Source organism: Talpa europaea, assembly GCF_964194135.1.
Source record: "Talpa europaea genome assembly, chromosome: 2".
In the NCBI taxonomy this organism is placed as follows: Eukaryota; Metazoa; Chordata; class Mammalia; order Eulipotyphla; family Talpidae; genus Talpa; species Talpa europaea.
This window is the reverse complement of record NC_140068.1, coordinates 58,692,980-58,716,793: the sequence shown is the minus strand read 5'-3', so window position 1 is coordinate 58,716,793 and position 23,814 is coordinate 58,692,980. Positions and strand designations below refer to the sequence as shown.

At 35.3% G+C, this 23,814-nt stretch overlaps 1 protein-coding gene across 1 annotated transcript; it reads left to right on the top strand.

Moving 5' to 3' along the window:
- Positions 1-3,295: 3,295 nt before the first annotated feature.
- On the top strand, positions 3,296-23,457 carry SPACA1 (sperm acrosome associated 1; the record flags this gene model as incomplete). The annotated part of the gene is made up of 7 exons (XM_084228591.1): positions 3,296-3,527; positions 8,722-8,778; positions 15,540-15,641; positions 16,326-16,432; positions 17,066-17,201; positions 22,697-22,817; positions 23,298-23,457. 7 exons carry the CDS (start codon positions 3,296-3,298, stop codon positions 23,455-23,457), a joined length of 915 nt encoding a protein of 304 aa, XP_084084717.1.
- Positions 23,458-23,814: the final 357 nt, after the last annotated feature.

Here is a 23,814-nt window from a genome sequence, read left to right as displayed (position 1 = left end):
TTAAGTATGATCTTAGCTGTAGGGGTTTGGAGATGATCTATATAAAGTTATTTAAAGTTTATGATTGATATAAAGTTTATTTTAATTTATTTTTGAACATTGAACTAGTCTTGCACACCTGAAATAAATTCAATTTAGCCATGGTGCATAATTCTTTTTATAATTGTTGGATTCAATATGCTATGATTTTGTTGAAAATTTCTGTATCTCTCTTTATGAGAAAATTGGTCTGTAGTTTCCCTTATTGTAATGTTTTTGGTTTTACTATTAGGGTAATACAGGGCTCAGAGTGAGCTAAGAAGTTTCCTCTCTGTTTTGATAATCTGGAAGAGATTGTAGAGAACTGGTATAATTTCTTCCTTAAATGATTGGTGGAATCAATCATCTAGGTCTGGTGCTTTCTCTCTTGGCAGGTTATTAATTATTGATATAATCACTTCATTAGCGTGTAGGCCTGTTAAATTGTCTATTTCTCCTTGTATGAGTTTTGTAGAGTGTGTCTTTTAAGGAATTGGTTCATATCTCTAGGTTGTCAAAGCTGTGGGCATAGAACTCTTCATAATATTACTTTACTATCCTTTTCAGTGTGTGGAATCAATAATGATGCTCTCTTTTTCTTAGCCTATCTAAAGGTTTATTAATCTTATTGATCTTTACAAATGAGACGCTTTTGGCTTTTCTTGTTTTTTTTCTATTGACTTCCTGTTTTCAATTTCATTGATATTGTTTTGTTTTTATTATCCATTGCTTTCGAGATATGGTTTTGAGAGCCTGCTTTGAAATAATTTGGTGAAAGATCTTGGGTGAGTCAATTCATCTCTCTGCTTCTTCATCTTCTCACTTAAAAATGAGGGGCTTGGACTGTTACAGGATTTCTAAGTTTCTTTCTGACTCCGAAAGCCTATGACTCTATTCCTAAAGAAGAAATGGAAGGATCTTAATCGACTTTCATTTCTTTCTATGACATAATTGAACATTTGCTACCGAACACCATCAAGAGGGCAATGGAAGCTATACTTAGCTCTAAGATTTTCTACTGATTCAAATGGGAATGCCAGTGTATTTTTTATTTTTATAATTTATTTATTTATAAAAGCACTGGGCACAGTCAGAAGTGTGGGAGGGTGAGAGAATTCACCAGAGCCTGAGCAGGGAGCAGAACAGGCAGAAGGACCAAAGTACACTGCTGAGGGGAGCAGCGGGTGGCAGGAGGAGTCTCTTGCACCATGTGGGACCCTCGTCCTGCGGCCAGAGATCGACCTGGCGCTGCAGAGGCTGCGGGCAGCTTGGCAACCCAGCGTTCAACCACTGCGCCACCGGGGAGACCCGAATGCCAGTGTATTTTTGCTACTACTCTGATTCAACCTTCGTAAAAGACTCGGCATCTTTTTGGTTCCTGGGTTAAATCAATGTGTGCATTAGGCGATCATTGCCAGAGTTACCTCTAAAGGCTCTATCCTTTACCCCTTGTCCTTTTAAACATTTTTGTTTAAAATGAAGTGTTTTATTTAAAAGGAAGTGTTTTTCAAATAAAAGTTGGGAGAAAAAGCTAATATATAAAGACAACAGACTGGGATTCAAATGAATGACAGTGAGACTTTAAAAAATAGGCCTAAGCAAGAAGACAGAAATTAACAGGGATAAAGGTTAACTCGTTTAGGTACTTAGCTCCAAGAATATAGAACGGAGAATTATTTTGACAACAGTTGCATCTTCCCTTCTCCCTTCCTCTTTCCCAGTCCCCTAAATCTAGCTCAAGGAAGATGCATGAGCAGTTGATGGTGCTGCACAAAATCTTAAAACATGAATGCATGCGAGAACTGCATTAACAATAGTGCTCAAATAGGGCCTCCTCTGGTGGCGCAGCGGTTGAGCGCTGGGCTGTGAAGCTGCCCGCAGCCTCTGCAGTGCCGGTTCGATCCCCGTCCACCGGCGAGGGTCCCACATGGCACGCAGACCTCTCCTGCAGTGTTTCGTCAGTCTGCCTTTCTGTGCCCTGATCTGGCTCTGGTGAATTCTGTCACCCTACCACGCTTCTGACTGTATCCAGTGCTTGTATGAATAAATAAATAAATCTTTAACAACAACAACAAAAAACCTAACCAATAGTGCTCAAATAAAAGAAAGTGCACCCCACCTATCTTTGCAAACCGAACCTCATCTGCAGATGTGAATCTACTTTGTGACAAGGTCAGGCCCAGAAATATCCCCAGTTGGATGGAAAACCAAATTACATGAGTTATTTAGGGTTATTTAGAGTTACTTAGGGTCTAGGGAGACTGCTTTACAGTAAACATCAGAAAGAAGAAAAAGGAATGTCTTATTTTTTAAAATTTATTTTTAAAATTAATTTTTATTTTTTACATCATTGTTCATTTTTAAACAATATTTGCTTCCCCCAACCCTCCCTTGGTGTAGTCCCCATAGAGTTTCCTTCACCAGTGCACACGTGCACCATCACCTCAGTCCCCTGTGCTCCTCCCTCCCTCTGATCCCTCTCCTGCCTCCTCCCCTGGAGTATGTCTCTGATTTATAATTGTCCGTTTATGCTTTGTTGTGTTTTGTACTGTTATTATTTTTTTTACACTGATGTCTTATTTTGTTCCCCTACATTCCTCCTATAAGAGAAACCATCCAATATTTTTCTTTTTCCTTCTGGCTTATTTCACTGCGCATCATTCCTTCTAGCTCCATCCATGTTGCTGCGAATGGCATGAGTTTATCGTTTTTGATTGCTGAATAATACTCCATTGTGCATATGTGCCACATCTTCTTGATCCAGTCATCTATTTTTGGGCATTCGGTTGTTTTCAGGTTTTACCTATTGTAAATAGTGCTGCAATAAACATAGGGGTACAGGTGTTCAAAGGACACAAAAACATTGATTCAAAAGGAATGTCTTTTAGAAGAGAGCAGGGCCAAACGCTAAGACTAGGGAAGGCACAGGCGGGTCTCTGCCTGAGGAAAGGTGCGCGGCTCTGAGGCGCCTGGAGCGCGGGCGGGCGGGCAGCCCCTGGCCCTGCGCCTCGGGCGGTGGCTTCGCGGGGTGGTGGGGGGGCGGGCAAGGGGCGGGGCGGCGGGCCCAGGCAGGTCTAGCGGCGCCGAGGGCCCAGGCAGGCCGCCCGGTCGCGCGCCCGTGACGAGTCGTGACGCTTCAATGGTTGCCCCGGCGCGTCGCGGGGGTTCGGAGTGCGGGGGGTAAGGGCGGGGCGTCGTACCTCGTTTCCAAGCACCTCTCGGCGGGAACCGGCGGCTTCGACTGCGCCTTGGGCGGCCGTCCCGGGCGCCAAGAACCATGAGCCCCGGGGGCGCGGGCTGCTCGGCCCGGCTGCTGCTAGCCGTGGGCGCGCTGCTCCTGGCGGGCCTCCCGTCCGCGTGCGGCTCCAACGTCACCGCCGCCATCCAGGACGCGTCCCTGGGCCGTGAGGGCGAGCCCGAAGCCGAAGGTGCGGGGGAGACGGCCACGGCGGCGGCGGACAGCGACAGCGACGCCGAGAACGATGCCCCGGCCGAGCCTGAGGACGATGGTGAGGGCGGGAGGCGCCTTCGCTGGCTCCGGGGCCGCCGGTGAAGGGCGAAGCCCAGCTCTCAAGTCTGAGGACAGTGAGAACTGTCCGTGTTGGCGTCCGCAGGGCGCACTTACATGCAGCAGCTGCCCCGAATTTGTACATTTCATTCACCTAATAGCCTTGAAAACAGATGTGCTAATTGCATAAGGCCCTAGCAAGACAAACACATGAACACAGATGTAGAAATTGCTGCAGAAATACTGTTAACTCTTGCTCTGGACAAGGAAAATGAAGGCCTTTTCTTTCTTCAGGCGTAGAAGTTGGGATAAACTCCCACCAAGGGAAATTACTTTGGACTCTCCTTGTTCGTTATGCTTTTTTTTTTTTAACATTCTAGCTGTTTTGTTTTTGTTTAAGTTCGAAATTGCTTGAGGTCTTTCTCCTTTCATAGTTGCACTTTGAGCTGGAATCCAGAATTTCCCCACACTGTCACACATTTTAGAGAGACCAGTATGCTGTCAATATGGCCCAGAAGCCCCTGTCCCTGCATGTGGCTCCGCTCTGGAACGCCTGTGCTCCATGGTGGTGGTTTACTTGGGAATTCAACTAAAAGCCACAGGCCTGGCAGTAGAAAGCACGTATCAATCCAACTAGTGGCTTTGTTAGATGATACTGTAAAACAAGGGAGAATGTGCCTGTGCCTGGTACATAAATTTGCCTTTCTGCTGGCGCATTAAGCAATAAAACCTGGCAAGCTATTGCACATGTTATATGCATTAGTAACTCAAATGCTAGTAGGTAAAAGGTGAATTGCAGGTTGGTTGCCATGTAAGGGGCCTTCATTACCTTCCTCTATAAATAACCCAGCTGAGATTGTTATAATATTCACGGTAGTGGCCTATCTTCCCTACCTATAGAGTTGGTAGGTGCTATATTTATCAGTCTTTCTTTTATGACAGTTAGTGACTCTCAGTGACAGAAAGAAATTGACTATCTGAGGTTAATGGAGGGATCACAGTTTGTACTGCCTTTATAACATGACATTACTGAGAGCATGGAGAGGTCCTTGACTTTGCAAATGTGAAAATAGAAGACTAGAGAAGAAAAGATAATGTTCCAAAGATTAATAGCTGTTGTTTTACTCTAGTTTTAAAAGTATTTGAATTAACATTTTTAATATTTGCTGGTCAAATGGTAGTTCTAGCTGTAAAAGGCTAAACAGAGTTTAAACTAAACCCAGGGCATGGAGTTGTAATAACCTAGATACAGATTCAAACTTAGGCAAGTTATTCTCTCAGTGTCAGTTTCCTCATCTCTGAACTTCAAGGAGGCTATGTACCTTCTGGAATTTTATGTATATTTGATTTCATGCAAAGATGTTTTTCCTTTTAACAGTGAACTTTAAACAGTGAGGTGCCTGAAATCTGAAAATTTTCAAAACTATTATTAAAATTTAGCAAAGCCCTCTTAATCCTCAGGGAACTAATAAAAATAGTTATTTACTATCCAATGGAAACTTTTTATATTTAGGATGTTTGAAAAAAGTAATAAAGGGATAGTGAAAAAGAAAACTTTTTGAATTTTTAATAAGAATTTAAACATGGAAACCTCCCAATTTTTATTCATATTTCCTGGCTTTGAAGATGTGTATGCCCTAAATGAATATATATGAAATACTTTGAATGCATCAAATGCTCATCAACAACTGGCTGTGCATGAATCTTGAATGCATCTATCTTGTAAATAATGATTCCAGATTTCAAGTTCATCCCTAATAGATTCTAGTTTATCCTTAGAATAATCTGGTTCTTTTTGCACTTGCATTGTCAAAACAACATTTTTGAAAACTATAAAGGCACTTATTTTGTTGAAATAAAGACTGCCATCTTACTCCATAATTGCAAAACATTTTCATTTTTAGAATATAGTCACTAACTAGAATGATAGGTCCAATGAATTTTATTCATTTATGTATCATCTCTTCTATCACCTTTGTACACACACCTGCTATCATGATTTTTCCATTTATAAATCTTAAATAAATTTTGTTGTATAAACAGTTTATAAAGGAAAAGAATACTGTCGACATTCTTTTAACTAAACGGTATGGTCTGACTTATTTTCACAAAATATTTCAGTATGAAACTCCTCCTGTTGAAAGATTAACTGGATGAGAATATTCTACATATACATATATATGTACATATATATATATACACATGTACATATATATGTATATCCTTTTTATTCTTAGAAATATAATGTTCATTCATTGATTCTTAAGTTAGGGAAAATTCATCTAGGATATTCATGTAAATTAGCATCATCTCTCACTCTTTGCTTATGTAATCAGTTTTACCATCATCATTAGCATCTAAAGTGTTGCTGTTTCTCTATGTTCATCTTCTGATTCATGCAATAATTGTGAAATGTTTTCTTCTGTCAATTTTCTTCTCTTTGCCTTTATGGACCAAAGAAAAAAAAATTTCTAAAATTTCAACTGTTTTCAGTCAAAGCTGAAGTTAGACTAGAGGAGTCCCTCTAGACATATCTTCCTGAAAGGTGACACAATAGTTTGGGTAAAACAATAAGGAAGGAAAGATTGTGCAATAGCTATGACTTATTTCACATTGCATAGTATTTCTAGATGATTCCAACCATTCTACAACTTTATTATTTTAGTCTTTTAAAAAAAATCATAGTTGAGAGTAATTGACGAGTAACAATAAAATCCATCGTTGATGAAATAACACGTTTCAAGATATAGAAAAAACCACTAAGATTAAGTTTGAGTTATAGCCATACATTTTGTATCTCTCATATTCCCTTATTTCTTTTATAAATACTAAGGGTATAAATATATTTATATACTTACGAAAAGGATTAAGAAGAGCTATATATAGCAATTGCAAGATAGAATAAATTTTATTCTATAAAAATAGTTTTATCCTCTGTAAATATCACTTTATTTTCTCTTTTTCTTTGGAAGGCCTTTAAGAAACAAAAAAAAAAAAATCATGAAATATCAGCTTACAAATTAGCTCCCACAAAAATCTCAAAAAATGAATTGGAGTCCATAGGTACATACCAACATTTAAAATGTATCCAGAATTAAAGAGAACATTCCAGAATCTGACCAGAGCACTAGTGAGCAGTCTCCTTATCTTTATTGTTGTAGATGCCAGGCTTTTATCTGTATGGCCTAAGATCCAGTATGTATTTAGAAACACCTCATCATACTCATGACTTGTATTGAGCTCCCCATTAATTTTACTTATTTTTCCATCAAATTAAGACAACCTAGAAGAGTATATTTGGTACAATTGACTTTTCAGTTCTACATACAGGGGAACTTTCTATTTCTCTAAGGTTTCATTTTATTAGATTTGCCCATTATTCCATTTCATCATTTTTAGATCCAGATTTGTCTTCAAAACATATGTGCTAACCTTCCTAGCTTTGCAGACTCCCTAGATTTAGTCAGTATGATATCAATATTTTCCAGGTCATTAGTGAAAATGGTCAGCAGGACCAAGTTCTGTGACACATCCTTCTACCACTTTGGAGCCAACCAATAAATTAGCATCTATGGATATTACTGTTTACTCAGTTACACATAAAACTGTACTGATATTTAAATCAAATTTTTCCTTTTTGCTCACTGGTATATAATAGGAAATTTTGAGAAATACCATATTGAAGTTCAGATACTTACAATTTCCCTCATCTTCACTGTTGTATTCCCATCAAAAAAGAAAGTCACTGACTAATCTAAGGGGCACTCAATAGTCAAAGCTGAAAGAGAGTTTAGAGACCAACTGAATCAATTTCCTCACTTTTTAATCAAATGAGAAAGGTTCTCCTTTACAAATTTCACAGGAGGGTTAACTAGGCCTAACAAAATTTAAGTAGTTTGCTCAAGCTCAAAACAGTTAATTAGTGATAGAAGTTACAATTTGGACTCCTACTCTAATGCACTTTCCTATCTAATATTATTGCCTAGGATACAATGTCTTTTAAAAATTATCTTCTAACACCTCACTTAATACTTTTTTCTATTGAGATTTTAGTACTAATCTGAGCTAGAAGAACTAGTTATGTACTTTGGCTTGTGGGACTCATGCCAAACTTCAGAATGATTAGAAAAAGAGACATATGAAATTTCAAAATAATATTTAATTACTCAAATACTTAACATATTCTGAGATTGTCCTGATAAATGTTAATATAAATTTGTAGGGATGATTTTTAAATCTTAACTCAAGAATAAGTAGAATCAATCTATAACTTAATATTAATGAGAACCTGGTAAAAAGTATTCTTTTGGGATGGAAATGATACACTCAAATATTTTGAAAAATAGAGAATAGAAACAATTGGGCTTTAAAATTGTCACATTTTTTTCTTTTTGGTCTATTTTTCTGACATCTATAGAATTTTGACTCACCATCTATTAAAATGATGAGAAAATTATTTTAAAGTTTTATACAGGTTTATATAATAAGCTTTCTTTGTAAATCATTTCCTAATTAATTCATTTCTTTAAAAGTTTAGGCAACTTATTTTTTATTGAGGTAACATTGATTTACAACACTGCATATTTTTGAGAGATATAGGATCATACTTCTTCCATTATGTTATCATACCACCACACTTGCTACCAGGTACCCACAATCCTCCACCATGGTCTAGGCCACCTCCATACTTTGTTTTCCATTCTCTCCTCTCCAGCTGGTAGGCTCAGTTCTACAGTCAGGTTTTCTCAGATTTCTGAAGTTGTTATTGGTTTGGTTTTGTCTGACCTTTTGTATTGTTTCTATATATTCCACATATATGTGCAACCATCCAATATATGTATTTCCCCTTCTGACTTATTTTGCTCACTATAATTCCCTCCAGTTCTATCCATGTTGTTGCAGATGACAAGAGTCTACCTTTTTATAGCTGCATTGTATTCCATTTTGTATATGTATCAAAAATTCTTAATATACTCATCTGTCCTTAGGTAAAAAATTAGAATTCTTTTCACTTAAATAAGAACAGAAGGTACACTAGGAAAAAATATAGGAATGGGTTGCTTTTCTGATTTAATAAAACTTTAACAATATTTATTTCCCATATGATAAATGCTATATTGTCAGTCCCAAAGTAAGTTTTTCGCTTAGAAATATTTTCATATGATTAATAATGTATCTTTGTACTTTATGTTTAGCTTCAAATTCGACAGTAGTGAAAGAAGTAGAATTTGGGATGTGCACAGTTACATGTGGTAAGTACATAGAACTAATAATATTGAAATTTGAAGGGTTAACGGAAGGTCAAAACAGTTTTTACTTTTTGCAAGGTTTACTTTTAATTTATATACACTCATCTTTTATATTTCTAATATGGTAATTTACACGCAAAAAAAATCTGGTGCTTTAAAAGAGAAACTATTTTCAATTAGTAACCTCTAAGGCTTATTTTAAGTCTGCTCCTGATATATTTTTTGGCACATAAACTGCCTTCTCTTACAGTTGTTCAAAGGGTGAAAGATCTTCTGATGCATTTTACATATGTCTTCCCACTTATTGTGTTGGCAAATCTATTAAGAAATTTGCCTATTTATAATAGCCTATTTTAAATTCGACATTTCTCCACTTTGTATGTCATGTCTTGGAGGAAAAGAGGTTTTGTGGGGAAGGTAATATTCAAAGACCATGACTTTTTTTGATGATTCCATGAATAGAAATTGGACAAAAACTCCAGCATGGGAGTGGGATTAAGGCTACATGTGCTATAATAGACCAGTGTTTCTCAAACTTAAGCATTCACCCTAAGTGCCTGAAAGGCTTGTTAAAACACAGAATGCTGGATTTATTCCAGTCTCTAGCTCACTTGGCCTTCTGAGTTGCCTAAATATTCGTAATAAGTTTTTAAATGAAGCTGGTATTTCTAGAGAGAAGGCCTTCTTTTGAGAATCACTTTGAGAACTACTATAAGGCTAGAAAATTGAGAAGACACAGATAATACACAATAAAATTAAGTTTATTCTAAATAGAATCTGCCCTGGAAAAATAATAGTGACTGGCAGAAAGGACAAAAACAACCAACCAAATAAATAAAAAACACCAGGGGATAAAGAGACATTCCATACAGATCCGGATACGAATGTTATTTTTTGGTGAAAAATTACACTGAATTTTTTAATATAGCATTTTTATTGTGATAGCATAAAATGTATTGTCTTAACTATTTTTTATCCATGAAAATACAACTTTCAGTTTTTAAAATATTTTAAAAATTAAGGTAACATCGGTTTACAACGTTTCATCTGATTCGAAAATACAGGATTTCACCTCTTCAGATATGTATCTTACCACCCCCACCACCAAAGCACCCATAATCTTAACTGTACTGTTCCGTAAGCACAGTGACATTGCTACTCAACCTGTCTCCATCCATCTCCAGCACTTTCACCATCTCAAACTGAAACCTCCGCACCCATTGAATACTAACTACAAATTTCCCATTTCTCCCAGTCCCTACTAATTACTGTTGTACATTTTGTCTCTTGAGATAGTTTTAAACCTGTCTTTTTATCTTCCTCATGAACGAAAGCCAGAAAATGAAAGGAATCCTTGTAACAAACCTGCAATTCACATCTCCCTTTCTGCTGTTTACTTGACAAATTTCCACAGGTAGAATGTATTTTTTATGACAATTCTAGTAATTGCTATTATCTTACTCTATTATTCAGAAACTATATATTACATTTATTCATTCAACAGAATTTTTTTCTTTTGATTTTTTTGCCTGTTATGTGCCAGATATTTAGGTGCTGAGAATGCAGTAATGAACAAAGCAAAGAAAACTTTGCCAGCAAGGAATGTTTATCTTAGCAGGGGAAATAAATAATATATAAAACAAGTAATATGTCAGATGGTGACCAGTTGTAAGCAGAAAAGGAAAAAAGGCAATATTTATAATCTAAAATATTAAAAAAATTTTAAATCTTTTAAACTATAGCAACTGTTTAGAGGAAAAAATGCTTTAACTCTCAAAATAATATTTTAGCAATCAAAAGTACCAGGCAGATTGTTAGTATCATTTGGACTTAGAGAAACTCTCACACCTACATACATCATTGCTCTGAACTGTAGTTGGCTAAAATAAATAAATACATGAAACACCTTTTCAAAAAATATTTATACATTTTAGAATAGAACTGTGCTTCTAGATAGGTAACTTCCATAAATTCAAGTGAAGCCATATCAGAATCGCTTTGGAGCACCTCTTAGTCAAAAGAGATCTCTCCTCGTCCGACTTTTTATATCCTTATCTCCTATGGAGGCTTTTCTCTTACTATTCAAAAGTTTGTTACATGGACCAAGCATCAGCATCACCTGAGAGCTTGTTAGAAATGCATAATCTCAGGACCTACTCCTAATTCTGATGCAAATTCAAATTCTGCTGAATCAGAATTTGCATTTTAGTAAATTCTCCAGGTAACTTGCATGTACTTTGAAGCTTGAGACACACTGATAAACCATCTCTAGTCTTTAACTTTCCCTTTTTCTTGAAAATGGATTTCATGATGAACATCTTGTAGAGGATGAAAAAGGGAATCTGATAAACAAGGAAATCAAGGTGGACTCTAACTTAGCCTGTGACTACACATAGGTCATTTACCTCACGTATGTTCAACATTTCACTGATCCAGCATTTTATCATCTTCAATTCTGCTGGTAAAAGGCAAACTCAGTTGATCTGGGATTGGCTAGTAAAGGTTTGATTTCTTGTTATAAGAAAGTGTGGTAGTTCTAAAGAGTTCTTGATGGAAATGAAGACTTGGTCAATAGTTCGTCTTGCTATATTTAATCAGGAGACTTTACCAGTCTAAATGTTTAAAAGCAGCATTTAAAAAAAATAGCTGAGGTTTTTATTGAGATAGCACTGGTTTACAACACTGCATGTTTTAGGATTATAGGTTCACATTTCTGCAAAGGTAGGTTATAACACCATATCCACCACCAAAGTGCCAGTATAGTGCCTTGGGCCCTCCTACCTTTCTGCCCACACCCTTCTCTCCCCTCTGTTAACCTAAGTTCTACAGACAGCTTCCAAGGGTTGGTTTTGGTTTGATTTTGTCTTTTCCTTTGTTTGTTTTTTTTTCCCCCCTCTTATATCAGGGAAATTATCTGGTATCTCTGCTCTTCCTGACATTTTGCTAGGCATAATCCCCTCCAGTTCCTTACATCTTGTAAATAGCAAGATTTAATATTTTTTTAGAGCTGAATAATATACCAGTGTGAGTGTGTGTGTGTGTGTGTGTGTGTGTGTGTGTGAGAGAGAGAGAGAGAGAGAGAGAGAGATTTTCCTTATCCATTCATGTTTGGGGACACTTATGTTGTTTCCATACTTAGTTATTACAGTGAACATAAGAATGCATATCTCCTTTTAATTAGTGTATTTATATCCTTTGACTAGATATCTAGGAATGGAATTACTAGATCATGTGAAAGGTCTGTATTTAATACTTCAAGAAATCTCCATACTATTTTCTATAGAGACTGGTCCAGTTTATACTCTCACTAACAGTCTATTAATTTTCTCCACACCCTCACCAACATTATTTCTGGTCCTTTTGATTTAGGCCAGTCTCACAGGTGTGAATTTATACCTCATTTGATTTGTATTTCCCTGAAAGCAATGATGAACATTTTTTCATGTGTGAACATTTTTGGTCATCTCTCTGTTTTCTTCAGGAAGTGTCTATTGTCTACAATGTGAAGTAGTGGTCTGGTTTCATTCTTTTGCATGTGACTGTCCAGTTTCGCCAGCACTATTGGTTGAGGAGGTTTTCCTTTCTCCATTGTATGCTCTTGGCTCCTTTATCATAAAGTGGCTGTCCTAAGTATGAATTTATTTCTAGGTTCTCAATTTTATTGCACTGATCCTATTTTTCATCTAATACTGCTTCGATTATTATAGCTTCATAGTGTAGCTTTGAGTTTGACATCATGTAATGCCTCCATTCTTCATTTTTTTTTTTTTTTTTTTTTGCTCAGGATTGTTTTGGATTTGGGCTCTTAATTTTAGTAATGTTTGTTGTATTTACTTGAAGAATAACAGTAATTTCAAGTGGTTGCATTAAATTTATAAATTGTTTGGGTAAGATAGCCAATTTTTTTAAAGATTTATTTTATTTATTTATACAAGAAATGGGGCACAGGCCAGATGTGAGGGAGGGTGAGAGGATTCACCAGAGACAGAGTGGGGAATAGAGCAGGCAGACAGACGAAATACACTGCTGAGGGAAGCAGTGGGCGAGGCAGGAGAGGTCTGCCGTGCCATGTGGGACCCTCGCCGGCTGGCGGGGATGGAACTGGCGCTGCAGAGACTGAGGACAGCTTCACAGCGCCGCGCTCAACCTCCTATGCCACCAGGGGAGAAGGTGGCCCAAGATAGCCATTTTCACAATGTTAATTCTTCTAGTCCATAAATATGTAATATCTTTCTGTTTTTTTTTTTTGGGGGGGTTAATCTATTTATTTTAACAGTGTTATAGTTTTTGTTGTACAAATCTTTCACCTCCTTTAAATTTATTCCTAAGTACTTAACTCTTTTTAATGTGATTATAAATAGGATTGTTTTCGTGATTTTTTCCTCAGATTGTTGTCTGAATATAGAAATACAACAGATCTTTGTATATTGATTTTGAGTTGCCACTTTACTGTCCTGATTTACTATTTTGAATAGTTTTTTTTTTTTAGCGGATTTTAGAGTTTTCTATGTATATTATGTTGTTTGCAAATAAATGTTGTTTACTTCTTTTCCAATTTGGATTCTATTTATTTATTTATTTATTTATTTGCTTCCAGTACTGTGTTGAATAGTAATGGCAGAAGTGGACATACTTTTATAGTATCTGATTTTAGGAGAAAAGCTTTCAGTTTTTCACCATTGAGTATACTGTGAGCTGCCTTTGTCATATTTGGCCATTATCATTTGAGTTATGTTCCTTCTTTCTTGCATTTTTTTGTGAGTTTTAATCATCAATGGATATTGAAACTTATTGAATACTTTTTTGAATACTATTAATATGATCATCTGGTTTTTCTCTTTCCTTTTGTTGATGTGGTGAATTACATTAATTAATTTGTTGAAGTTGAACATTTTCATCCTGGGAATAAATCTCACTTAGTCAAAATCCATGAACCTTTTAATGTATTGTTGAATTAAATTTGTTAAGATTTTGTTGAGGATTTTTACATCTATGTGCAGCAGAAATAGTAGTCTGTGGTTTACGATTTTTGTGATGTGTTTATCTGCTTTTGTTATTAGATTAATGTCATCTCATAAAATGTGTTTGGAAGCATTCCCTCTCAGTTTCTGGGAAGAGTTTGAGAAGGATAGGTATTAGTTCATCTTTGAAGGTTTGGTGCAACTCAGTAGTGAAACTATCTGGTACTGGATTTCTGTTTTGCGAGAAACTTTTGATTATTATTCAGTTTCCTTCCTTGTAATTGGTCTGTTTAGCTTTTCACTTTCCTCCTGATTCAGTCTTGGAAGGTTGTATGATTCTAAGAATTTGCTTATTTCCTTCAGATTTTCTAATTTATTGATATAATTGTTCTTATGATCCCTTGTATTTGTGGCATCTCTTGTAAATTCATTTGCAATTCTAATTCCGTTTGTGGCAGTTTTCTCTTTTTCCTTTAGTGAGCTTAGTTAAAGATTTTTCCATTTTGTTTATCTTTCTAAAGAACCAACTGTGAGTTTCATGGATTTTTTTATTATCTTTTTTAATTTTTATTTCACTTACTTCTGCCCTAATTGTTATTATTTTCCTTCCTTTTACTGAGCTTTGGATCCAATTGCTCTTTTTCTAGTTCTTTAAGGTGTAAAATTAGATTGTTTATTTGAGATCTCTTGTTTCTTCTTTTTTTCCTTACATTTTTAAAAGACAGATTTATTAGGAAAAGGAAAGGAGAAGACACTTACATAGACACAAGTGGGCAGAAAGAGCTGCTGCTGCTGCTGTTGCTGCTGCTTTGTAAAGGGAAAAAGGTTTGTGAAGAGAAGCACCTGCATAGTCACAGGTGGCAGGACAGCTGTCCTTTCTTGTTTCTTGATGTAGGTCTGTATTGCTACTAATTTCCCTCTTAGAACTGTTTTTGCTATACCCCATAGGTTCTGATAGCTTGTATATTTTCATTTGTCCCCAGGTATTTTTTAATTTCTTCTTTGGTTTCCTTATGGACCCAGGAGTTATTCAGTAGCTAGTTGCTTAATCGCTGCATAGCTGAGGTTTCTCCAGCCAAATTTTAGTGCTTGATTTCTAGTTTATACCATTGTGTTACTTGATATGATTTCAGTCTTCATAAGTTTTTTGACATTTGTTTTGTGACCCAAGGTGTGGTCTATCCTTGACAAAATTCTATGTTAACTGAATATAGCATTTATACTTAACTTTGATTTTAGAATTTTCTCCAGAAGCTCCAAATCCCTGTCCCTCTCCTAAACTTGCCATGGTCAAATAAATTTGGGACATTCTGTTTACTATTATACTAAATTAAGTCTAAGACTTTATTAACTATAAGAAACACATCTATGCACCACCAAAAAGGGAAAAAATGCTGCTAATTTATGACATGTTATCAGTTGTAAGATATATCCTGATTTTAAAGATGAAAATTAACCTATGAGAGCATATTAATTTTTTATCTTATGAAAATTTCTGTAGTAAGCGGTCACTTTAATTTTATTTAATGTAAATTTTCACATGTATATAATCATATAGACTCTCTTTTATTGTGGTATAATCCAGAGGGAGTAGTGTTTCATGTGACTCATTTTTGAAAATATTGTTTTATGAGATTATTCTAAGTGAGGGGCCTACAACATTTTTTAATGTTATCTGTAATTTAGAAATTTAAATTTGAAATTAGGAGAAAGCCTCAAAGAAGACATAGGTGGAAAAGTAGAGGGACAATAGAATTAGTTTTTATTAACATTTGCTGATTTTTTTTTCTTTTTTTGCCAAAGGTATTGGTATTAGAGAAGTTATATTAACAAATGGATGCCCTGGAGGAGAATCCAAGTGTATTGTACGGGTGGAAGAATGCCATGGACCAGTTGATTGTGGCTGTGAGTTTAACTTTATAATGGAGGAGGGCTGAGGTAATGTTCTTAACTTCAGGTTGCCAAAAAGGTGATATTGAAAGGAAATCATAATAAAACAGAATCCCACTTCTATAGACTGTTATAGTTCAGAGCAACTTCCCTCTTTTGCTTTACATTTTTAAGTGATGTCTAAAAGTTAAAATATATTCTCTCTGATACACTGGAACCTTATACAGACTCAGGGTCTGTGGTTAAGACTGTCCTATCATGAAATGCTTTTGATACTTTGATCATGACATTTTATTAGTAGATTGGTAAATCCTAAAGGAGGAACTTGGAGAGTTATTCTGTATCAAGTTACACTACTCTGAGTTCTTTATCTCTAATGAGGATCTCTAACAAGTAAATTGCAGCGATCAGTAGTACTCAAACTTTAATAGACCAATTAGTTGGGTGCCCTTGCTATGCCTCATCTCTATATTTTATTCTGTAGAAGGAAGAGATAGATAGCTTTGTTGTCTCCTACCTGCAACTCTTGGTGACAATCTTTCCATCCATCACTCCTTTCTGTTCATCTACTCTCAATAATAAGTTTGATAACTTCCAGCATATAACTGATTTTAAATTAGAAGTAGCTTTAGAAAGAAGTATTATATATAAAACAATTTATAATGTGCAGTAGTATATGTATATCTAATTTTTTTTCAGGGAGTAAGCCAGTTTCAGAAAGTCTTGACAGTGTTAGACTTGCATGTGTTCATATATCTCCTGTCAATCGTTTCAAATATGTTTGGAAAATTCTAAGGCCAGACCAAGTGAGTAATGAATGTATGTAATCTGATACTTTTTAAAGAGTGATAAAATTAATTTTCCAGTTCTGATGACTGTCAGAAAACTACATTTAGGCAGTTTGAAAAACTGAAGTTAGATCATATAGCTTTATTATTACTGGTTTTTTTTTTTTATTTAGTGGAGCTAACTTTACATTTGCCTGAAGAGTAGCTGTTATCAGAATTTAAAAGCATCCTTTATATATATTTTATTGTGGAAGCAAGATTTTCCTTTATATATAGTAAAATGTAAATTGTAAAATGATAATTAATTGTAAAATGATAATTAACTGAAGGATTATTAAGCAACAAACATATACCAAGTACTAGAATTTATTTTCACCTACATTATAATCCTGAAAGGTACTTCCTATCATTATACTCACTTTACAGAAGAGTAACTGAAATGCAGAGTGTAACTTGTCCTGGGTGACACAGGAAGGAAGTGGCAGGGCTGGTACTTGCTGTCTGGATTGTCTGACTTTAAAATCCATGTCCACAATTCATTACTGTCTTAGACTAAGAGAGACAATGACTCTCCTTTAATTATGGAAAATTGTTTCTTGATCTTAAGTTTACATGAAAAATGTTGATACTTTTTATTTTCTTTTTGAATAGCAACCCATTATACTTGTAAATGATACAGCAATCCTGGATGTTCATAGGGAAAATCGCCCTATGGCTTTTGAGTGTGAAACGTTTGAGAATAATGAAATAGTAGCATCTATTAAATTCACAATCTATACTACAAGTGGTAAGTGCACAGAAATGTTTTGGTTTGCTTATATTTCAAACTTTACAGAGCATCAAAATCACCTGGAGGACTTCTGGAAGCATATTGGTAGCCTCATCGCCAGAGTTTCTGATTCAGTAGATCTTGGGTGTAACTGGCACAAGAATTTGCATTTCTAACAAGCACCCAGGTACTGTTGTTCCAGAGACCATTTTTTGAGAACTCTTGGTTTATGTTATTTAGATTTTCCTACAAGATACTGCTTAATTTCCTTCTCACAAAATCGAGTCATGTGTTTCTCACTTTAGGAAATTGGTGTATTCCTGAAGAATCTCCAAAGAACAGTCCTCTAACAGTTGAATTATATACTTTTTCTTCTATCACTAATGTAAAAATAGATACAGGGAATTTTCATGGATGGTTACACAAATTTTGGCATGGTAAAATAAGTAAAATTAGGAAACATGATATTAATGTTTCCTATAATTTTTGATAAAGCAGTAATAAAGACCTCAATGTATGTCAGTATGTGTCAGTGTGACAGTGTATGTCACAAAAAGTAAATCTTATCCTTAACATAATTTTAAATGTTAGAAATTATATTTCCCTTTTGGAATGGATTCTGTACATGTCCCTTTATTTTAAGATTTATTTATTTATTTATTTATACAAGCACTGGGTACAGTCAGAAGTGCAGGAGGGTGAGAGAATTCACCAGAGTCAGAGCGGAGAGCAGAGCAGGCAGACTGACAAAGGACACTGCTGAGGGGAGCAGCTGGCAGCAGGGGAGGTCTGCATGCCATGTGGGACCCTCACCTGGCCCGGGATTGAACCGGCGCTGCAGAGGCTGCGGGCAACTTTGCAATCCAGTGCTCAACTGCTGCACCACCGGGGAGGCCCATGTCCCTTTATTTTAAATGATGATGCCTTCTATATCCAAAAAATCATTTCCTTATGTTAAATTGCTCTTAACAATTTTTATTGTTGTCATCTTTGTTGGGGGCCCCAGGGGCTGGGTCACAAGTTCTTTTCAAAATCCAATCAAGGCTTAGGAAACCTTACAAAAGACTCCTAAATATATACAAACATGCCAAAACTTACCTGCAATTTTAAGGGAATTCATCAATTTCTTGAAGTTATTTCTAATTCTTATTTACTGTATTCTAGAGCTGCCATACAGCATAAAACTTATTTTTTTGGATGTCTATTTTTTAATATATATTTTTTATTTTATATATTTTTTTACATCAATTTTCATTTTTGCACAATGTATGCATTTTCATCTTGGTTATAGTCCCCATACAATTTCCACCCCCTTATTTTGACTGTAATTTATCCTACCTGCCCTCCTCCCCCCCCACCGTAGTGTGTCTCTGGTTTATAGTTGCTTGTTGATTTTGATTTTCACTTTATTATAATTAGTTTTTTTCTGGTCCCTTATTTAGGTTTTCTAAATTCCTGCTATGAGTGAGACCACCGGTATTTTTCTTTTCTTTCTGGCTTATTTTGCTGAGCATGATCCCTTTCAGCTCTGTCATGTTGCTGCAAATTGCATTGAGTTTACCTTTTTGATTGCTGAGTAATATTCCATTCTCTATATGTACCACATCTTCTTGATCCAGTCATCTATTTTTGGGTATTTGGGTTGTTTCCATAGCTTAGCTATTGTAAATAGTGCTGCTATAAACATAGGGGTGCAGGTGCCCTTTTGAATTGATGTTTCTGTGTCCTTTGGGTAAATACCTAGGAGTGGAATTGCTGGATCACATGGAAGCTCCATCTTTAGCAGATTAAAGAATCTCCTCACAGCTTTCCATAGTGGTTGGACCAGTTTGCACTCCCACCAGCAGTCCAGCAGTCTCTGCATCCTCGCCAACATTTGTTGCTGCTATTTTTTTTTAATATGTGCCATTCTCACTGGTGTAAGATGATATCTCATTGTAGTTTTGATTTGCGTTCCCCTGATTACAAGTGATGCTGAACATTTTTTCATATGCCTGTTGGTCATTCACATTTCCTTTTTGGAGTTCCTTTTTAGCTCTTCTGCCCATTTTTTTGACAGATTATTTACTTTGTTTTTGTTGAGACTCTTCAGCTCTTTATAGATTTTTGTGATCAGTCCTTTATCATTAGTGTTGTGTGTAAAAATTTTCTCCCAGTTAGTGGGGTGTCTGTTTGTTTTGGTTACTGTCTCTTTTGCTGTATAGAAGCTCTTTAATTTGATGTAGTCCCAGCTTTTTATCTTTGCCTTTGCTATCACTGCTTTGGGTGATGAGTCTTTAAAGATGTTACTGAGGTATGTGTCACAGTATAACTCTTTTTATTGAAATGAAGGCAAGCTAAATATTTTGGGAGTGATTTTTAAAAATAAGTTATAACTTTTATTGAAATGTTTACTGTTTTAAAAACAACTTATGGTGAAAACATCAACTGCTAATAAGTAATTTCAATAAAGTACTTGACAGGACCAAAAAAGGACCAATCATCATCAAACTGAAAAACATGTCAATGAATCCTAGTTCAGGATATTAAAGATTTCAAGGAGCCATTCTCAAGTTTTATCCTCACAGGCTGGTTCTTGTCAGGACTCTCAGTGGAAAGCTCTTCCCATGAAGGCAACATGCATTTGATAGTACTTATAAGCTAAGGACTGGAATACAAACCCCAAAATGTCAGTCCTCAAATGAAACAGAGTTGACTTCATTCTCTTTTAGCAATCTAGGACTTATTCTACCATTTCAGTACATGTGCTGGTTAAATGATAAGAAATGTTTTCAGAACACTTTAGTAGCTATTAGTTTCCTTTTTGAAAAAATGTCAATTAGGTACACCACTGAGACTGTTTGGTTGTTTAAACATCAAATAAATGTTTGACTAGAAATGTCCACATAATATAGTACTATCTTGAAAAAAATACATAATTGAATTATTTTTATAGTAAATATGATTTTGTTAATGAAAATTTTCTATTCATTCCCTTATAAGTCAGAGTTTTCACTTCCATTGCCTTTTATAATTAGGATTGAACTCTTTTCCTCCTGAAAAGATACTTCAAAGTATTCCCAGAGCCTAAGAATGTGATCATATTTGGATATAGCATTCACTGCAGATAGAATTATTTCACTTAAGATAAGATCATGCTGGAACAGATAGGGCTTTTAGTAGAATATGATTGGTGTCCTTATATAAAGAGGGAAATTTGGAGGGAGGAAAAGGGAGAGAGAAATAGACAGAGACAGAGTGACAGGAGAGAGAGACACACACAGGGAGAAAACAATCAAGCAAAAACAGAGATTGGAATTAAGCTGCCACAAGACAAGGAACACCTGGTGCTACCAGAGCTGAAAAAGGAAAGATAGGATTCTCTCCTCTACACCCTTTGCATATTGGCCTTACCAACATCTTATTTCAGACTTTTAATCTCCAGAGCTGTGAGACAATAAATTTCTATTTTTAAAGTTACCCAGTGTGTAGAACTTTGTTATGTTATCTCTAGGAAACTAATACAAAATAAACTTAGGTTTTTTTTTTTTCCAAAATGATGGCATCAAAATTGAGCCTATTTTTCATTAGAACATTTCACTAAGAAATGCAGTCCATTTTTTAAATTAGCTATAAAAATAATCAAAGTGACCCTAGCAAGATGATTACTGTTAAAATGATTTAAAATCTTGATATACCTTACTGTCCAGCCTCTCTTGAGTAGTATTGTGGGACAATGGATAAATATAAAAAATACAAATATTTAAAAAATTCAACAATATTGGAATATTTTTTCTATTATACTTGAATTTTTTAGTGAGATGACTAAATTGAGTTAATAGATCTAGAATTAAGAGGCAAAATGGAGTGTGACACTCCATGTTGTCTAAAGAATAGGAAAAATAGGCAAGCAGTCGAAGTTGCCCCTATAGGAGACTACTTCTGATAGTATGATACTTACTAAAATTAAATATTAAAATACATAAAACAGCTTCCAAAATCATTAACCTCCCCCAAACATTGTTTTGTTCATATGTGTAATTTGATAGTTACATCAGATGATCTCTCGGGTTCTTCCCCATGTGAATCTGTTATGATTTTATGATTTAGAACCAGAAGAGCCACAAGAAAGCTACATAATTGACAAAGTAATACTTGATGTAAATTGCCCTTTCATCAATTCACAATGTGACAGTGTTATAACACATATGGTAAACTGACTTTGAGTCTTGAATTAGCCTTACTTACAGGAAGAATGGAAAGATGTGGGGAAAAAAATGCCTGATTGAAAAGTTATGTGTGTATATTTGTATGAAAAATCATGACATTCATCTGTTCCCTTAAAACATGCAAAAAAATTAAAGCTTTGAAAGGCAATATAGAAGATCTGCATGATTCAGGAGTAGGCAAGCGTTTCTTAGACATGACTCAGAAAACAACCACCATAATATGGAACATCAATAGATTAGGTTTCATCAAAATTAAAAAACTTCAGCTCATTAGAGGATATCATTAGAAAAATGAATAGATGAGCCAAAATCTGGGAGATAAAATTCACAAACATGTACAACCAGTACTATCAATTTGGGAAATGGTCTTGGAGTTTATTGAAAAACCAAGTACACCTCTACCCTATGAACCAGCAATTCCAATTTTAAGTATTTATCCAAGAGAAATAAAAATGTATGTTTACAAATGTATGTTGTATAGCAATGTTCATAACCATTTATTGATAATATCCCCAAGTACTAGGTGTTCATCAGTAGGAGAATGAACAAACAACTTGAGGAATACAGCTGAGTAATAAAAGAAAAAAATATTGTTGATCATGCAACAATATGGGTGAATCTCTAAAACATTAAGCTGATTACAAAAGCATTACATGAAAGAAAATTGTGTATGTTTCCATTCTGATGAAGTTCTAGAATAGGCAGAACTACGACATAGTGGAAAAGAACATCAGGGTAATAACTGTCTCTGAAGAATGGAACAAGGATTGACTGAGAGGGACTCATGACCTTTCAGTGGCATAGTTATATGCTGTCATGATAGTGGTTTGGATTACATATGTGTGTTTACCTCTGCCAAAGCTAAGCAAATGTGTATTTAGACATTGTGCAAGTCACTGTCTATGAAATTACCTCCAAAGAAAATGTATAAACAAATACTGAATTCCTATTAATGATATGCCTGTTGAAGAATATTGCAAGAGGTATGTAAACATCAGCAAATTATGTTGAAATACATGAAAAAAATCATCAGTGGATTGATAGATAGTATTGTATTAAATATTGATGGTAGTATGTAGGTGGTGGGAATACAGGATGTTCATTGTTAAAATCTTTTTATGTTACTCTAATGGCGATCTCAAATGCACAGAGCAGGTTTATTAGTAAAATTTCCCCATTAATAAATTCTGTATTTTTCTAGAGTTTTTTTCAGATACAAAGTTTCCATTTAGATATCCATGATCTCCTCCCAGACCCCAGTTGCAATAATCATCAGTTACATGTTTTGTTTTTTTTTTCCTCTAGAATTGCAGATGAAAAGATCATCTCGACCAGACACTGATGCAGTCTTAGTTTTTGTGCTGACTATAGGTGTCGTTATCTGTGTATTCGTGATCTTTGTACTTATCTTCATAATTTTAAATTGGTAGGTGAATGATTAAAACTGGGTCATCATCCTTGATTGACATTCATGTCTTCTCTTCCCTTTTACAATGAATCCAAAGATTTGTCCTTGACATCTTTCACATGTGTCTTGAAACCATCCAGCTGCCTTCATTCCTTCTGCCACTGTCCTAGTTCAGTCTGCCTCATCTCATGGTTTGCTTCCCTAGCTAAGGGAGTTTTTAAATGATATTTTTTCAACAGTAAAAAGCTTATTTAATGAATATTTGTATTGCTTAGTTGTAGTTTTCACAACTCTAAAACTTGATAAATGGCCACATGAGTATTATGCCCTGGTACATGTGAGGGTTTATCTGGTATCACAATTCACAGATGTACCACCAACTAAAATAAATCATGAGTAAGGAGGCATTCTGGAGGCATTCTTTACATAGAAAACTCTATTAATTGAGTTTATGTTTTCATTTCATCAAGTTTTGTATTTTTTTTTCCCTATTCTCAGGGCTGCAGTCAAGGCTTTCTGGGGGACAAGAGCCTCATCAACTGAGTTACGGTCTGAGATGAGTTCAATGAGGTACAAAGATTCAACTTCCCTTGACCAATCACCAACAGAAATAATACCTGGACAAGAAGATGATGTTTTAAGTGAATGGAATGAATGATGTATGGATGATATATAACAAAACAAAAGAGATTAGATGATATCAGATTCATTATTATAAAAAATAAAGTATATAGTAAAATTCTTTAATAATATTGCAAGTGATTTACCATAGTCTGAAGGTAATACCACGTGAGAGGGGATGTTTCAACCGGTGTTTCTTTGTGGTGGAGTTATCAACAATTACTTAAGATTTTTTCCATCAACTTTTACCATTTCAAATAATCACTTGATTGTATTGATCAAGAGGTATACACACACATATACACTAATTATTTCAAATAGATTTTCAATCACTTTGATCTATTCTAAGGTGATTTGACTTTTTTGACTTTTCTTGCTTATTTAGACTTTATCC